Here is an 18,163-nt window from a genome sequence, read left to right on the forward strand (position 1 = left end):
AAATGACATTGTGAGAAAAGTACTTATTGTTTACTTAAGTATTAAGTATTGTATTATGTGTGAAACAATAAGTAAATCTCATACCAACTTGCTAATATTAAAAATTGTATTATTATAAATATATGAAATCATACAAATGCTAACCTTTTCTTTAACTGTTATTTTAGTATTTTCATAGAAATACTTGTCTTATTATATAATCCAGGTACTCCATAATGAGTAGTAAATGAGCATAAATCATTTTAAGCTAAAATGTCGACAGTAGGTACAAATGAATTTTTAAACAATATAATAATAGTTCATCAACATGAAACAATTCTTCTTGTTCTTCATTGCAATTATATAGTGAGTGTTCTGGGAATATTTTTTAGATAAGTGATTTCTTTTTAGGATGACATAAAATATTGTTCAATCAGCTCTACTTTCTCATACTTTGAAGAGTGTTTAGCTGTTCGTTTTCATGAGGTTCATTCATTGCTTCTGTAGTATAACAGTCTTCCATGTGTGGGCTCTTCACTCTTATGTATAAACCCTTGCAGCTGAAGTCAGGTGTTTTCAGAATATGGATTAATTGAATTCCTTGTACCCCAGAAGCATAAGATTAAAACCACTAGGTAAAATGCATTTCAAAAGTACAAATGAATTCATTTCAAATGTGTGTGTGTGTGTTTGAAAACATGCATCTATTATGCCAGTATTATAAGTCCAAAATCTATAAAATGAATTTTCTAATGCAAAAGAAAGACTGAGATAAATAGCCACATTTTCAGTTTATCACTCAGAAGGTCACATTTTATCATCTATATTGAATTTCCCAAATAGAAGTATTTATTATTATTAGATCTTATAACTTATTGTTTGTTATGTTATCTACTGTTACTGTTATTAGAACAAAAGAAGAAAAATTGCATGTCATTGGCATGTTCCCATAATTATACATGTAGTCAGTTTTTAAATGTATGACTAGGCTCTGAGAGTATCCAGTTTGCAAAGTTTAGGAATATACCTTAAAAGTGACTTCTATCATTTGCTCTGTCCTCCTCTCACCTCATTTACAGAATATAACCTTGAACCTTGTGAAGATCCTGGAACTCCTCAGTATGGTAACCGAATTGGTTTCAACTTTGGCGTTGGCGACACTCTGACCTTCTCATGCTCATCAGGGTATCGACTGGAAGGGACATCAGAGATCATCTGTCTTGGTGGCGGCCGACGGGTGTGGAGTGCACCTCTGCCAAGGTGTGTGGGTACGTGGTCAGCTGCTTTCATTTGCTTGTATGTGTAGTCACTGTTCATGGAACTGCATGGTTACACACCCTTCGTTTTTAACAATCTGTTGAATTTCCTCATTTACTTCATATTAGTTATCTCAATTTTTTTTCCACTTGGCAATCTGGTGTACCTCAATTAACTTTTCAAATTCTCCATACAAGCAACCATACTTCTAAATTTGTTTTCAAATGGTGGGTGTAAGGAATGAATAGACAGACAACAGATGGATGGATGGATGGATGGATGGATGGGTAGATAGATAGATAGAAAAAATCATATTTAGAAACCTTATAGAAAATTACATTCTGGTATTTTATCAATGGGTGATTTTCCATGGCTTCTGATTGAAGTTTTAACAATGTTCTATAATTTAGAATTCACATTAATGAAAGATGATTACAAGGAAAAATGTGTCAAATAAATAATAGATAATTTAATGGTGATCAGGGTGTGTATTGACTCTATTTATACATCTATATAATTAATCTTTTAGATTAATTAAGATGGCAACTTATTTCTTATTGTAAGATAAAGAATAGCAATAATTAAAGTATTGAAAGTTGGGAGCCACCGCCTCAATCTTTGGAAATTAATGTTTTGATTGACAAAAAATTCTATAGAGAAAATGAAGGATTTTTTGTATTAGGATGTAAATCATTAGGAAACAGAGAGGCAAGAATTTCTTCAGTTCATTAGTCATTCAGCCATTATCAGTACGTATTTTTATAATAGAATAAGATGCAAATGGTCATTTTATAAATTATTTCATAAAGCTATTAAAACTCCCCGAAGCATATAATTTACACATAGTAAATTTAATTGTGGGTCATGGATCTGTGTAAATTATAATATGATACAAAATTAGGCAAATCGCTCTATGCTTCAGGACCTTGTCCTTTTCAGCAGAGGGCTCCGATGAAAATAAGTCAGGAAGACAATGCCGTACGTGCCTCGCTCCACGTGTTGTCCACTTCCTGTGACTCTCCATATCAAGTGCAAGGAATGATCATGCAGGTTAATGTGCTTCTGAAGGCTTTAATAGTGATGAGATTGTTTTCACAGACCCTATGGGTTATATAACAGACAAAGTGACTTAAAACAAATGAAATTTCATTCAAAATCACAGGCTTTTATAGAAATGACACAAGCAACCATAGAGGCTTGAAGCTGGGAGGTGATGATCAGTCACACTCAAAACATATTTTCCAAGAAGATAGTAGGGAGCAGTTCTTCTGGGTTTTTTGTTGTTGTGTTTTTTTGTTTGTTTGTTTTTTGTTTTCCCTTGCTGTTGCCAGATATAGAATTCTTTCATTTACCTGAATTGCCCCCATTTCCACTATTGTTTGTGTGAATATTTTCAAAGGCCAGTTAATGAGAATGTTGGGAATAGTCCCACTGAGGGTTGCAGAGAGTCTGGGTATATGTCCTGGTCATTTGGTATTGAGTTCCTTCACTTTTCTAAACTTCATTTTCCTTATCTGCTAAATGTTTGCAGCAGTAGCACCTAGTTCATGGTTACGAGTTAGTCGGGAGGATTAAAAGAGGTTAGCCATGAGAACCAGACACCTAGTACAATCCCTGGCATATGGAAAGGATTAAGAATTTAAATATCATTATAAATTATTATTTTAGTATAGCCTGCTGTCTGTGCAGCCCATCAATCTAGTTTATAAAGTCGAAGGTGGTACGGAATGCAGTTCATTTCATAAAACACTAATCTTTATGAGGTTCTACTGGGCTCTTCCATATGCATTCATTGCCTGGACTCCTTACTACAGTCCTGATTATTGCCCTCATTTTTCATTGAAAGAACCTGAGCCTTAGAGTTAAATAACTTGACCAAGAGCATCAAGCTTGTGAGTGGCAGACTTTGATTGGTATGTAGTTTTTCTCATTCTAAAATCCAACTTTTTTTTCCCACCAGATGATTTTTATCTCAAAAAAATCTAAGGAAAGGTAGGTCTCAAAGGACTATCAGCCATACAGAGTCATAAAAACTAACACTTTTCTCTCCGTGTACCAGACTGCTACATGGTCTGAAAAGAAATTGTTGCATATATATTTTTAAAGGTTCGTCCATGTTTACAATAACTTTTAGTAAGTGATTTATGGAAATCTGACTGCAAAAAAATAGCTACAAGTTAGTTTTGTTTTATTAAAGTATTTTTTTGAGAGTAGGTTTATTTGTGCCAAAATCTTTAATGGGAAGGATAAAATAAAATCACCCTGGGGGCAAATTTAGAAAGTGAAGTTATTGCCATGGAAATTTCCCCCCATTTCAAGTTAACATGCTTGCTTTTAAGCTTAGGAAATTTATAATTGAGTGTATTGACCTTAATAAATGCCACTATAAGTACACATTTAAATTACAAGATGGGGGAAAATATTTCTCCAAATAAAATGGCATTTTAAAAATTTTACTTCTCTAATTTTCTTTAAAGTTTTCTTCACTATTTTAACTATGATTTAAAACAAATGAATTTCTTTTCCTATTTCTGGTTCCTTATAGTTCTTATTTTGTTATCTTTTCAAAGTTCACAGTCTTTAGTCACATAAAATGCACGTGATTTGTAACGTGTTTAAAAACTATTATTTAGTCCTCAGCATTGCTAAACTCTTACTTATATTATAGGACAAATTATGAGTTGGTCATATTCCAAGCATTTGCTTTTCTCTCATTTTTTTTGGAAACTAGATGGCCTTTCCCTGGCATAAGGTAGCAAACAATGGGTACATTCTCAAAACAAACCGTAGATGAGGTTTTAAATTTTATATCAAGTGTAAAACTAATACCACCATTTACTAAAAAAACTTATCTATACATAGTTCTATAAGAAGGCGTCTGACAGTAAGGCAACTACGTTATAAAGCTAATTCTGGGAACTTTGTGCTCATTTTTGGTTTATGTATCTTTAATGTTGATTCTATACTTAGTTTATAAATTGGTCAGTGCCTTTCAGTTTCTGTTGGTAGAATTTGGTGAAAATTATCGTAACGCTGAATGATAGGTGAATAGTAAGTAACATTTTCATTTAAGCAATTTTCTGTGTAATCTTTGCATTTACATTCTCAGCTGATATTTTAACAAATATTAAAGTATAATAATTCCATCTTATAGTCTTACACTCTATAAAGAATTTTATCATGCAGTGTCTCATCCCAAAATCTACCAACGCTTTGAATGTAGATTTGGCATGATCATCAGAGAAAACACAGTGTCTATAAAAAACTCGCGGTGCACAAGACCTAGGGGCACAGCCATGCCTGTCGCAATGTTCTGAGCTCCAGGCCTGTGCTGGGTTCACTGCCACACACTACTGTCTTTGACTGGAGGCTTCAAAAAGTTAGGAGAAAAGCTGGCCTGAATTCTAGTTGACACGTGGCTTCAGAGAGCTCCTTAAGCTGCCCTCTATTTTAATTGGAGGAAACTTCTTCAACCATGACCCATTCATTATGGGGGATTATTTAAGTACAGGGAAATGTGTAGAGGCAGGGAAAGAATCTTGGTAGAAATCCAGAGCATACCACCCACGCAGAAGCAGGGACCCTTCTTTCCAAGCATTGGCCTCCAGTGCAGTCACAAAGTTCCTATTTACACTCCACCCTTTCCTAAGCTGTGTGACCTTCGGGAAGTTGTTAGATCTCTTTTCTGCCAAGTTCCCTCAAATGCTGCAAGAGAGCTTCTTGCTCTGAACAATGAAAGCCCTGTAGGTTACCCAGTGAACTCCTCAACCTATAGCACTTGCTCAGCAAACCTTATTCCCTTTTCCTAACGCCTGTAACTCTCTCCACCGCGTGTTGCCAATTCTCCTGTGAGCCACAAGGTCTCACAGCTGTGAGAAGTGATTTTCCCAGGCCAGCAGGAGAGAAAAGAGAGGTGGAGATGACAAAGTTTTAGTGTGCTATCTGCAGCTAAGTACTTCACACATACCTTCTCACTGACTATTTAGTGACCAAGATAGAAAGTTTACCTTTATTATTATTTTCACATTTTGAAAAAGGGAAAATCAACAGGTAAAATGATATTTTAGTAAAGATATTTTATGTTAAAGTGACCATCCTGGAGAGGCATGTTTCTAAGGAAGTGGATAAATGGATATCTGGTCACCTTTATAAGTAGCAACCAAATGTCCAAAGCAAAAAAAAAAAATAGAAATCAAAGTTTATGAAACCTGATTACTTTGAAAATAAGAAACACTGTCCTGTTTTGAGTCAAGAAATAAGTCCCTAATTTCCTTTTGTGAAGTTCACATTACAACAAAACGCTGGCCTTTCCACTGTTGTGTTTCTTTCTTTCTTTTAAAATTGTTGTTCAATTACAGTTGTCCCCATTTTTACCCCATTACTCTCCCCTGCCCTGTCTACCCCTCTTCTCCCACATTTAATCCTCCAACTCCCCTTGTCTTTGACCATGGGCCCTTTCTACATGCTCCTTGAATTGACCCTTGCCCTTCTTTCCTCCTTTATTCCCCTCTACCCTCCCCTCTGGTCACTATCAGTTTGTTCTTTGTTTCCAAGTCTCTGATTATATTTTCTCATTTGTTTGAGATTAGGTTCCACTTATGGGTGAGATCATATGATACTTTTCTTTCACTGCCTGACTTACTTCACTTAGCATAGTGCTCTCCACTTCCATCCATGCTGTCATGAAGGATAGCAGTTCCTTTTTCCTTTCTGCTGCATAGCATTCCATTGTGTAAATGTGCCACAGTTTTGTGATCCACTCATCTACTGATGGGCACTTAGGCTCTTTTCAGCATGTGGCTACTGTAAATAAGGATGCTATGAACATTGGGCTGCATAGGCTATTTTGAACTGGTGTTTCAGGATTCTCAGGGTGTAATCCCAGCAGTGGATTTGCTGGGTCAAAAAGCAGTTCCGTTTTTAGAATTTTGAGGAAATCCCATACTGTTTTCCACAGTGGCTGTACCAGTCTTCACTCCCACCAACAGTGCACTAGGGTTCCCTTCTCTCCACATCCTCACCAGCCCTTGTTTGTTAATTTGGTTATGATGTCCATTCTGAATGGTGTGAAATGGTATCTCATTGTGGTTTTAATTTTCATCTCTCTGATGGCTAGTGATTCTGAGCATCCTTTCATATGTCCCTGGGTCCTCTGTATGTCCTCCTCTGTATGCCTGTTCAGATCCTTTGCCCATTTTTTAATTGGATTATTTGTCCTCTTGGAGTGGAGTTGTGTGAAATTTTTGTATATTTGGGAGATCAATCCCTTGTCTGAGGTATCATTGGCAAATATATTTTCCCATATGTTTGGTTCCCTTTTCATTTTATTGATGTTTTCTTTAGCCATACAGAAACTCAAGACAAAAACCTTTATGTCTTTACTAAGCATTCCAAATAATCAGAAATCAAGCCCGGTCATATTGCATATAAACAAGAAGCTAATGAAAGAACATATTTTGGAAAGTAGATTAGTAAGTTAAATACTAGTAACGATTTGTTTGTAGGGAGCAGTCCCCACATTTTTTGGTCATTTTAAAGACACTTAGTCATCCTCAAAATCCTCCATTTAACATCTATTTCTATATATAATTTTTTGTGCCATTAATTTTTATCTGACCTTGGACAAATAACAATCTTATTTTAATCAAAAAATGACAATTCTACAGTGCACACCTACATTTTATGACCTTTTCATGACATATACCGATCATTATGTATTATTAAGCATAAAAATGAATGATAGTAGGTAAAACAAGGTGCCACATATATGGGAACTCTACTATCATTGTAACTTCTCTGTACATCTAAAACTAATCTAAAATAAAAAGTTTATTAAAAATTCAAGTAAACAAAGGGAGAAAAAAATGTGCCTGTTAGAAACTGAATATCAAATGTGAATAACCAATATATAGTTCCAATGTAATGGAACTGCATTGAAGACTGTGAGCTTAAAATCTTTTCATTAATTTGGGGTTTATAAACAAATGGAGTCATGGAGAGCCTTTTATAATCTAACTGGCCCATCAGCAGATAAGCTTCTAAACTTTATTATACTATAGCTGACAAGTGTATACATGCTGTTTGGGGAGGTGGAAGCTGTACCTTAGTCATCTGTGTGCCTGCTGTGCCCACCGTAAGCTTTGGTGAACCATAGGTGCTCATTTGGAGCATAAGACAGTATGAACTTAATTCACCATATGATCACCATGCACCAAGTTAATCTGAGTACAGCTATCCAGACTGATTCACTCCTAAGGATACTTTCATTAAAGCGATTCTCTACCTTGTTAGAATCTAAATATCCTTGAATGATGTTTTAAATGTTAAGATGATAAATGAGCAGACTCCTAAAAACACTTTATACCTCATATATGTCCTTTCAGTATAAATCTTGTGGCAAGCCAAAATTTGCATCCTAATTGAAACGGAGTTAGTTTTAGGATTACAGAGGGGGCACAGAGTGCTTTAGAGAGTTGAGTCACAGAACAGAGGCAAAACATGAAATATTTATTGTGGCTATGCTTTAGGGTCATGTCCTTGAACAATTGTAATAATGAGGGCTTCACACCAGAAAGAATCACAAAAGTATACAGAAGTACCAAAGAAGGTTGCTTTCTCTGTTACAGAGGAAAGAGAGATCCGAGTCAGGAGGCCCTCCACCCTCGCCTAGGTTCTAGTCTGGCTCACAAGACACAAATGGAAGTGGGAGAGAAATATGTATAGTGGAAATGAAAGAGCAAGTCTATTTATGAAATACATACAAGCACAAAGCTGTAAGCAGGCACCCAGCAAGTCTAAATGCCCCATGAATAGAGGAGGGAATAAAGTTGTTAGTAAGTTTATTCTGCACACCTGAGCCAAGCCAACAAGTGTGTACTTAGCTAATCTAATTACACCGACTATTGGAGTTCAGGGGTTATGTACCTTACTTAGCTTTTAGGTTCCCCCTTTCTCCCCCTTGTAAACTTGGGGATAATGTACCTCTACAAAGGCTTTCTTTTTCAGTTAGCAAAGGCTCTTTGTCTTAGCGCAATTGTTACAGAGGCCGCCTTTCCCAGCATAGAATCTCAAGGACCACTCCCTCCTTCTGTGCTGTTCCTGCTTGCGATGTTCAGGACACCTGGCGATCTTAGTGGGATGGTTACAGAAGCTTACAGACGCCCCCTTTTCTCAGCACAGTCTCAAACACTCCCCATCTCCTGCACTATTTTGCTTGTGATGCTCGGGACACCTGGCAACCTTATCAAACCGAGCTCCGGACTCCTGAGTTAATGAGTGAGACACGTCTTCCTTTTGCTTCTAGCCTTCTCTATTAAGTTCTTCATTAGATTGTTATAGTCAGGGCCCTGCCTTTATTTCCCTCTGGCCGCTCATTCCTAGCTGCTACCTAATCTCTGTATTATCTCTGGGTAACCTCTTCCTGGTCTTGTGGAGAATATTCCCAAGTGCAGAAATACCTATAGCATACTCTTCTTCCATCTGTGTCTAATAAAATTAACCTAGGCACATTGGGAAACATGCTGGAAAGAAAGGGAAATGATTAGAGCTATAAGAAGTGGTCAAAAGAAAACTCAATTTAATAACCTAAGAGCATGCAATTGATCAATTTTTTCATTAGAAAAATTAATTTTTGCTTTTAGCCTAATATATTTTCATTTAATTCAAAAATGACTGGTCCCTCGTAGTATTAGGGCTAGAAAAGAAATAGTTTACCTGAGCTAATAATAAAAGCTAACATTAGCTGTGTGTTTACCAAATGCCTGGCATGTTCTTATGAGGTTTGACTAAGGACACTGAGGCACAGGAAGGTTAAGTAATTTTCCCTAGGAGAATATATTAACAGAAATTGTATTTGAAGTAGTTTAGATGGGAGCAAATGTTTGCTACATGCAAATATGAGCCATAAGGAGTAAAAGCGCTGTATACATCAGTGTGGTTCTGATATTCAGTCCGTATCCCCAACCTGGTTCTTGTTTACAACAGTGACATCTGCGGCTCTCAGGAAATACTATCTCTGGCGGTGTAGTTAACTGGAGGAGATAATTAAATGTTATTACTACTTGTAACTGAATTAGTCTCCGGAGAGGGCAGGATTTAATGGAAGTTGCAATAGAGCGACAGTTCCTAAAAGCCTTTTGAAACTGAAAGGAAAGGTCATTGTTACATTAGGCAAAAAGGTTTTAAAACTACTTCTTCTAATTCTATGTTTTTATAAAGTTCACATGTCCATTGTTTTTGTATGACATATATGTATAGTTTTTTTCAATTTTAGTTTCATAAGATTGAAAATAATAGCAAAAATGTATGTCATCAGTACAGAAGTAGATTTCTAATAAATGGTATTACTATTTGTCATCTGGTAATGCACTTAGCTAAGATATATTTAAATGTAGCTAAGGATTTGAAAACAGACAAAAGAACAATGGAATAGACTAGAACTACCAAATAGTAACAGTGCATTTTACTAAGGAGCCAGCCAACCTTAAGTTCAGTAGCATTAATGGGGGTAGGTTTATGTGGAGTCCAGGAGAGTAGGAAGGACTGCGATTTTTCCGCCTAGTAAATACATTCAGCACTTAATCAAGGGTATGCAATAAAGTGAATTTTATTTTTGTCATAACTAATCCTATTGTTAGCTGTTTGATGTTCAGTTCAAGCTTACCAATCTCAAACTGAGTTCCTTCTCTGCAGGATAAAGCAGCAAAAGTCATTCTCCTTTGTTTATTATACCAAGACAGTTGCCATGGGAATAATATAATGTTGTAAAATAAGCATCACAAATTAAACCCAGAATCAAGAAGGGACATATGGGTCAGGTATGAGACAGAGTGTTTATTTGAATAAACAAGAGCTTGGTAATCATAAAAAATGTCAAGGTAAATGACTGAGAAAACAGAGAAAAATGAACATAGAGCTTTAGAAAGTTAATTGCAGAATTTAAATATTGCCCTTCAAGCAGGTGTTTAAAAAAGGGGGGGATTATTAAACCTCCCACAGACTGAATGTCTGGCTATAGGGCAGGTTTCTATATCTCTGCATTTTACCCAAATCTTCTCTTTGTAGCTCTTTTTGAATCCCAATTCCATTATTGGTATGCTCAATGTGTAGGTCACATTTTACTTTTCATGTGTTTTAATCCATCTACAAAGACTGTGTTTCAAAAGGTGATGGATAGTTTTTCCTTCATGCATTTTCCTATACCTTTTGAACTCACACTAGTTGATGTTTTATCATCCTTGGCTGCAGAATTCTGCACGCATAAAATATTAACCTTATCTTATCATGTAAATTGCCATCTCAACTGAATCTGATCGCTCTTTTCTAAAAGAAATCCTAGATTTTGTTCTGGAAACTTTTGATTTTTTTTCCAGATTAAAAAATAAAAAGTTTCCAGAACAAACAAAATCTAGGATGTTCTGTTTTTCTGATATGTAAGAGAATTTCCCATTGTTCAACCGTGGTGTTTGAAAATACTTGGTGTCATTTACTTGTAAAACACTATACCAGAGCTTCACCACCTTATCCTTGCGCCCTGTCTGTCAAAGGAAAACTGGCTGATACCTTTTACTACGTGGAAAAATTGCAGAAAAACTCCTCTGATGGTGTATGATTGAGGCTTCCTATGCCTCCTTATGCCAAATTCCTTTATTTATCGAATATAAGCTCATTCAATGTTTCCTCCACGGTAGCTTGTTTAAGAGGCTTTCTGCTTTCTTCCTTCTGAATGAGGACAAATAAAAACTATCTAGTGAATTTTATAAAGCTACAAAGCTCACACTTTCCTGTTGTGTTTTCCTTTTTTAACAATTTTTTGATCCCCTTCCCTGAAACATCCTTATTTGATTATATTATATTTATTGATCTCACAATGTCTTTCTCATAAAAGTAAAAACAAATCAGTTTATGAAGAAATGCCTAAAAAATAATCAAGGACGATTATAGATAACATGCCAATTGCTGTGGGCTTATGAGCAGCAAGGGATCCGTGAGTTGTTGGTTAGGCAAAACCAAATACCCTAGATACGGAAATCATATCTTTAAAGAGTGTTCAGACATTCAGTTGTCTGACCAAAGATCTATAATGGAGAGACAGATGAGTAGTAACATTGTCTATTGCTTATCATGTACGTGGCAGTGTGTGTGATACTGTAAAGTTGTTCTCTCATTTACCCCTTTCAATAGTTTCATTAAATAGGGTTTAATATTTTTACTTTTCATACGGAGAGAGCAGTGTACAGAGAGGTGAATGTCACAGCTAGTAAGCAAAGTATAGATTTTTATATCTTCCAAATCTTGGACTCCATATTCTTCATTGTTTGATTTTTCCAGCATTGTATTAATGACAGATAATTAAGCAGCAAGACATTTTGAGAAGTATGTCATTCTGTGAACATTTTTTAAAATGTTTTCATTGTTGTTCAATTACAGTGGCCCCCATTTTCCTCCCATTGCTCTCCCCTGCCCTGCCCAGCCCCCTCTCCCACTTTGTCCCCTTCCCCCATTGTCCTTGTCCATGGGTCCTTTATACATGTTCCTTGACTAGACCCTTTTTAAAAAATTTTTTTTCAGGGGGAAATAATAATAGTTTGGGGACTAAAAATAAAATTACAAAATTTGCCAAAGAATTTTTCCTTGAATTGATTCACTTAATTTTCAGGATAAGTAGCTCTATGATATTTAATTCATTCCAAAGTTTTTCTTCACATTACATGTCCTCTCCATAGAAATTGCAGTAAAAACAACAGGAATCAAATATCAATAAATATTGTGATATGATCTAGTTAGGGTTAGAATTATTTTTTTTCTTTGTGAGTGATGACATAGCACTGAACACTTTCAAAAACTTTGACATTTAGTCCTTATGATTATTTTCTTAAGAATATATCCCCTTTACTCTCCAAAATAAGTCATTTATTTAAGGGATCAGAGTTCTCTCAAGTTAAGCTCCCTTACATTCTATCTTCGGGAAACTCTAAACTCAGCCCTTTGAAATATAGTATTCATTCATTCACTCACTCATTCATCTGTTCAATAACTCACCGAACTTAGTTCGACTGACGACAATGCTCATCATGATGTGCTAGGTAATGGTGGAGATGAATTAGACATTAGCAATTACTTATTAGGACACACCGATAAGTTTGATATACTTATCTATTCCTCTACCCAATGATAATTAGATTAATCCAATTCAACAAATTTTTAGTGAACACTGAGTTGGATGGCAAAGATTAAATATAAACGTTCTCTCTCATTGAGGATCTCCTATTCTATCACAAGGGGAAGTACCTAAGACTAATTATGGCATCATGAGATGAGAATGATAAATCCTTACCTTAATGTAGCTGAGAAGGAAAACAGATGTTTTCTGAAGGGATAAGGAGCAGCATCTCAAAAATGGCATTTTTGTAAAAATGAGCTAGATTTTGCAAATGCAAAAGGTAGGAAAGGCATCATAGGCAAAGGATATATAACATAAGTCAAATAGGTAAAATCAATATATTTACAAATCTGTTTTGGGTCTGCTCCCTTTGAATCCCAGTGAAACGTGTAGTCAGTGTGTAGCTGACTGTTTCTCCTTTCTGCTTTTTAATCAATTCATGAAGGCCACATTTCTTAAAGTGATAAGTAGTTCTTATTTCACAACTTTCTCTGTGTTGTTTGGAAGCCTTTGTATGTGGTTTAGGAGAATCGGTATACTAATAAGTAGTAACTACAATATTTCATATTTTTGGATTTGGGAAAACAACACCCTAGGTTTAAATTATGGTTTCATAACTTAGTCATTGTGGCAAGTTCAACAAGACATTTAACTCCTCTGAACCCCATCTGTAAAATGGAGATATAGTTTTAAAAATCTTGAAGGTTATCGAGTTTCTACTATGGTGGGGAACTGTGCTAAGTTTTTTGTATGTATTAACTTACTCATTCTTCTCAGCAAGTATGATGTCGAAAGTATTATTATCATCTCCATTTTTCAGATGAGACCAATGAGATACAGCAACGTTGCTTTACTTAAGTAGCCGTGTGCTCAAGATAACACAATGCTCATTGCCTGCCTTTTACATTGTCATGAAGGGGCCCCACTGATTCAGCGTGAATGAGCTTACATATATTCTCTTACAAACAGACAAGATTAGAAGGCTTACTCTTCAAGAAACATGAAGCCAAAGCGTGACATTCATCATAGCTTTGTGTAAGAGGATGAGGGCTGGAAAATATAAGAGGCAGATGGAGTTTGAATGATGGAGAATCTTGTATACTATGTTAAGGAAACCCATTAAGATGTTTAAGCAAAGGAATGATATGATCGAAGTTGTGTTTTACAAGATATCTACACGTATGGGTAATGGATTTGTGTTTCCCTAACTTGCATTTGCTTTACTGAAGTTAGAGAAATCCATTAAGAAGGAGTTATAGTATCCTGTCTAGATTCTCAAACGACAGAGCACTAAAATTGGAGATATGGGGGCATTTTAAAAACTGAAGAATATTTGTGCTAGAGATCTTCAGAATGTTTAATTACAAGCTCCATAATTTGTTCAAGTTACATGCAACAGCAGTTTTTGCCTAGTAAAGTCCTAATTCCTGGAATCAATTTAGAAAAACATCTCCCATTCGGAGGCAGATTCTTGGCGTCCCAATCAGAATTCACAGAGCTACTTTTATTTATGCTCTTTCACTGCTTTTATATCATAGCCAGACCTCAGACTATTCCAAGAACCCACTTCCCCTTGAGTATACCACATGGAGAGAACAGGGAGAAGTACTCACTACTTCTGTGGCATGGTCTCTAGGCTACAGACACAGGAGGATTCCAACCGAATGCACAATCTGGAAATCATGGGAGAGCTCCAGGCTGAGAAAAAATTTACAGATTGCCAGCATATAGATGTTCTTGAAAGCCATGAAGTTGGATGAGATGAGCACAGAAGTAAGCATGTACTGAGAAGAAGCCAGGCCCTGGGCCTTGCCAATGTTTAGAAATCTGGAAGATAGAAAAAAAGCCAGCAAAGGAGACAGGGAAGGAGGAGTCTGGAACACAGGAGAGAAAAACAACTAGAGACTGATGCCTTCGAGGCTAAGTGAAGAAAGGGATAGGAGGAGAAAAAAAGTGATCCCTGCCCCAAAGGCTGCTGACAGGTTAAGTAAAATGAGGGGTGTGAGTATGTGCAGTGATGCAGAAGTCACCAGTGAACTTGACAAATGCAATTTCAGTGAATGACAGGGTGAAAGTTTCAGAAAAAGGGAGGAGAATTGCAGAGTGAATGCAGACAGCTCTTCTGAGGAGTTTTGCTGAAAATATCTGTGTAATCAAGTGCTAGCTGGAGGGAAACATTGGATCGAGAGTCCCCCCCCCCAACCTTTTATGATAATTAAAAAAAAATGCTCCAAAGACAAATGAATAGGATGCCCATATAAGTCCCACTGAGGTTTAACAGTTTTTTAAATTTTTCATATTTGTTTTCATGTTATTTTCCTGAAATATTTGGAAGTACATTACATACATCAAATATTATACCCCAGAATATTTTACCATTTATTTCTAAATATAATGTCATTCCCTTATATAATTGTAATACCATTACTATACCTGGTATATACTCAGATTTCCCTAAATTTTCCTCCAAAAGTCTATTGTAGCTGTTTTTTTTCAAATTAGGATCTGAATCAAGTTTCAGGCTGACATTTGGTTATGATTTGTTAGTCTTTTTCCCTGTAACATTACTTTTTGAAGATACTGGGACAGTTGTCATGTAAAATATTCCATATTATGGATCGTTCTAATTGTTTTCTTAACGGGTTATTTAACTTGTTCAGTTACACCAGTCTCCCACTCCTAACCCTCTTCTAGTTTGTCATGTAAACAGAAAGTTAGGTCTAAAGACTTGATTCGTTTCTGATTAAACATTTTTTAGCACTAATCCTTCATGGGTGATGCTTATACCTCATTAAGTATTTATCAAAATCTGGATGTGTCACTGTTATGGATGATGCACGATCACATGATTGAAGGTAATTGAATAAAATAAGATAGCAGAAAAATACAACATGTTTGCATGCTAATGAAAATAATCCAATGAGAACTGATTGATGAGGAGGAAAAATTGATGGAAAATTAATAAAGCAATGCCATTGCATAAGCAAGACTAATATACAAATCTGAAGTACAGGCATGATCACCACAAGCGATGGATCACAGGGGAGAGGCGGAGACACAGTAAGCGGGAGAAGGTGGCACTGTGCAGGGAGAAACCTGTGAGGTGTTCTCTTGCTCTGTGGAGTAGGAGGCAAGATCATTAGCTAAGAGGAGGGTTGACGAGGAGACCTTCACCTTTGTGGAGAGAAGTGAAGGTATGGAATAATTACAAAAGAATGGGGGGAGGGCTGAATGGATTAGGAAATTTTAAAAGCACCCCAAAATCTGACAGTAGTCATGCTTGAAAGTAACAGCGGGCCGGGAGTGTGAATTCAGTGAAGAAGTGCGGGGCGGGAGGAGGTGCGGAGGGTTGTAATGACTGCAACAGGAGAAGTACAGTCTGATGAAATGTGGAAGCCTAGAAGGAGGGGAGTCAGCAATGGCGAGTAATAAGCAATCCTGCCTCCGCCCACAGCAGGCCAAGTGGGAAATGGAGCATAGAAGGGAAGAGAGCCACTACTGGAGAAGACTGCAGAGAATCCACTGAAATGAATAATATCAGTGCTGAGCACGCACCTAGCACTGATCTCAGATTTTACATAAATGTCATCTTCACAGCCACCCTATGTAGGCACTGTTGTTATAATCTTCACTTTATAGATTCAGAAGCTGAGGCACAGGGAGATAAAATAGAATGTCACGCTGTCAATAAGTAAAGGATCAGAAAGCAGAGCTCCCAGTCTGATTTCTGGGCCTGTGAATCACTTTGATTCAGCTGCCTCTTATATAAAGATTACTCAAACCAAAACAGAGATCCAAACCATCGATTCGAAAGGAACTGAAGCCCAGAAAAACTGGTTGTAAGCTTGACTTAATCATGAGTGTATCCTGTAAAATATTCAGGCATACTTAGATAATGCTTCAGTATTAACACTCCTCTCTAGGATATTGATAAAAAACCTTTAGTAAGTAGAAACTTTAGTTAGTGCCGTTGTTCTGGCTTGAGTCCCCAAATGTTTTTATGGTCCGTGTTCTCTGTTGCCAATCCCAGTCATCTGCGTGCATACTCTGTGATGGTCCAGACTGGGCTAGTAGCTTCTGAAGATGGATTTAGATTTCATAGTACTTAAAGCCCTAAGGATTTGGGAGCCCTTTCTGAGAAGAATTATAGAAAGTTATGGATGTAAAATTAGGCACAGAGCCTTAGAAGGAACCCCTGCACACGAGGGTCCCAGAAACTTAAGCCCCATTGATAAATCTGATTTGGGTTGATTCCTGCTAATATTCTGATTGCAAAAAAGTTACACTTTCTCCTTTTTCAAAGACACAATACCAATCCATAAAAGATAAGCCTTCTCTCTTGACTAGGACTTAATAATCTTATTTCTATTCCTCATGCTATTTCTGTTTTCCTTCCTAATTGCTATTTCTCAATTTCTGTTAACTTGAGAGTTATAAGAAAAGGAAGTCTCCTGGGCAATTCCTTTACAATGAGAAAGCCCTCTGCTTTCAACCACCTTTCCCTCCTGTTCTGAATCTTACTGTGTGCCGTGATATGAGGCAGGGAAAGTGTCTATCCACGCTTTGGTTTTGAGACTTAGAGAACTCTTTCATCTTCATCCAGAGCACTTCCCTCAGTGGTTTTGCCTCTCTCATTAGGAGGTCTGTCTTTCTTTTCCTGTCATCCCTAATGAGTGCAGTGACTCCTTTCCTGAGCTGCTGCTGTTTTATCACTTCATGCTTCTGCTTATAAATAATTGGCACGATAGAATGACTCTGGAATTTCAAGTCAGAGTGTCTGGATTTAAGTCCTAATTTACTACTTATCAGCTATGTTGTCTTTAGCCAGTCACTAGCACTCTGGCCTTCATAACTTGTGATTGAAATGGGTATAAAGAAAATTTTATGAGAGAAAATTGTATGGGAGAGAACATGTAAAAGAAGGGAACATGTTTTATGTTTGTGTTTACTAGTTATTTTTATATAGGCGACTATGAAAAAGTTCCTGTAAATAAAGTTCCCACAGAGCCGCAGGTCCATTAAAATGCTGGGGGAGAAGGAGGGGGTGGGGCAGGGCAGATCAAAGCCAACATCTTTAAAAACAAAGCTGAACCATTTCTTTTTGCTAAACCTGCTCTGTGGAGAGGGGAGATAATGCTTCCCTTTGTGTAAGACCTCTGCCAAAAGCATTTTGCAGACAATGTGGCTGAACCTGAAGTGTTAGAGCGCTTTGGTAATAGGGCACTCCAGGTGCTCAAGTAACTACTGTATTCAAGATGGGCCCCGGGCCCCAAGGCAACTGGCCACCCGGGTTCCAGCAGGTGCAGCATGAGGTAGTGAGTGCCGCAGTCAGCACTCCCGGGCTGCCCTAGTCTGCCTGGCCCTGTCTCCTGAGCGTGTGTTGAGTTCCTGCTCACATTCCCTTCCACCCTGGAGCTTTGGCCTCCACCAGGACCCCTCCAGTTTATCAGGCACAGTTTTAGGTATCGGCCTCAAAGGCAGAGCTAAAATAATCGGGTTTCATTACCTCCATTCTCAGAAATTATGCCTACTCCTATACATACATGCGTGGATGCAGAGAAATACACAAATGAGTGGTCCTGGTGAACCCCGGTGGCAGCCGCAAACATGTATGCTGTAGGAAAGAAGGGTCTCTCCATACCTACCCTGAGCCGAAGGCCCAGAAACAGCCTGTTAATAAACACATGTGCATACTGTACATCAGTGTAATGGTCCTAGGATTTGACTCATAAAAAGCCAGAGAAAGGCCAGGTTATTTGCAAGTTT

At 37.2% G+C, this 18,163-nt stretch overlaps 1 protein-coding gene across 2 annotated transcripts in view; it reads left to right on the forward strand.

The window, feature by feature from the left end:
* CSMD3 (CUB and Sushi multiple domains 3) overlaps positions 1-18,163 on the forward strand; it is an 885,055-nt gene that overhangs the window by 557,318 nt on the left and 309,574 nt on the right. For both annotated transcript variants that reach the window (XM_024572155.3, XM_045181698.2), the window contains one exon: positions 1,059-1,247. In XM_024572155.3, coding sequence (XP_024427923.2) covers positions 1,059-1,247 — 189 coding nt within the window. The remainder of the gene's footprint in view (positions 1-1,058; positions 1,248-18,163) is intronic.

Source organism: Desmodus rotundus, chromosome 8, assembly GCF_022682495.2.
Source record: "Desmodus rotundus isolate HL8 chromosome 8, HLdesRot8A.1, whole genome shotgun sequence".
Classification (NCBI taxonomy): Eukaryota; Metazoa; Chordata; class Mammalia; order Chiroptera; family Phyllostomidae; genus Desmodus; species Desmodus rotundus.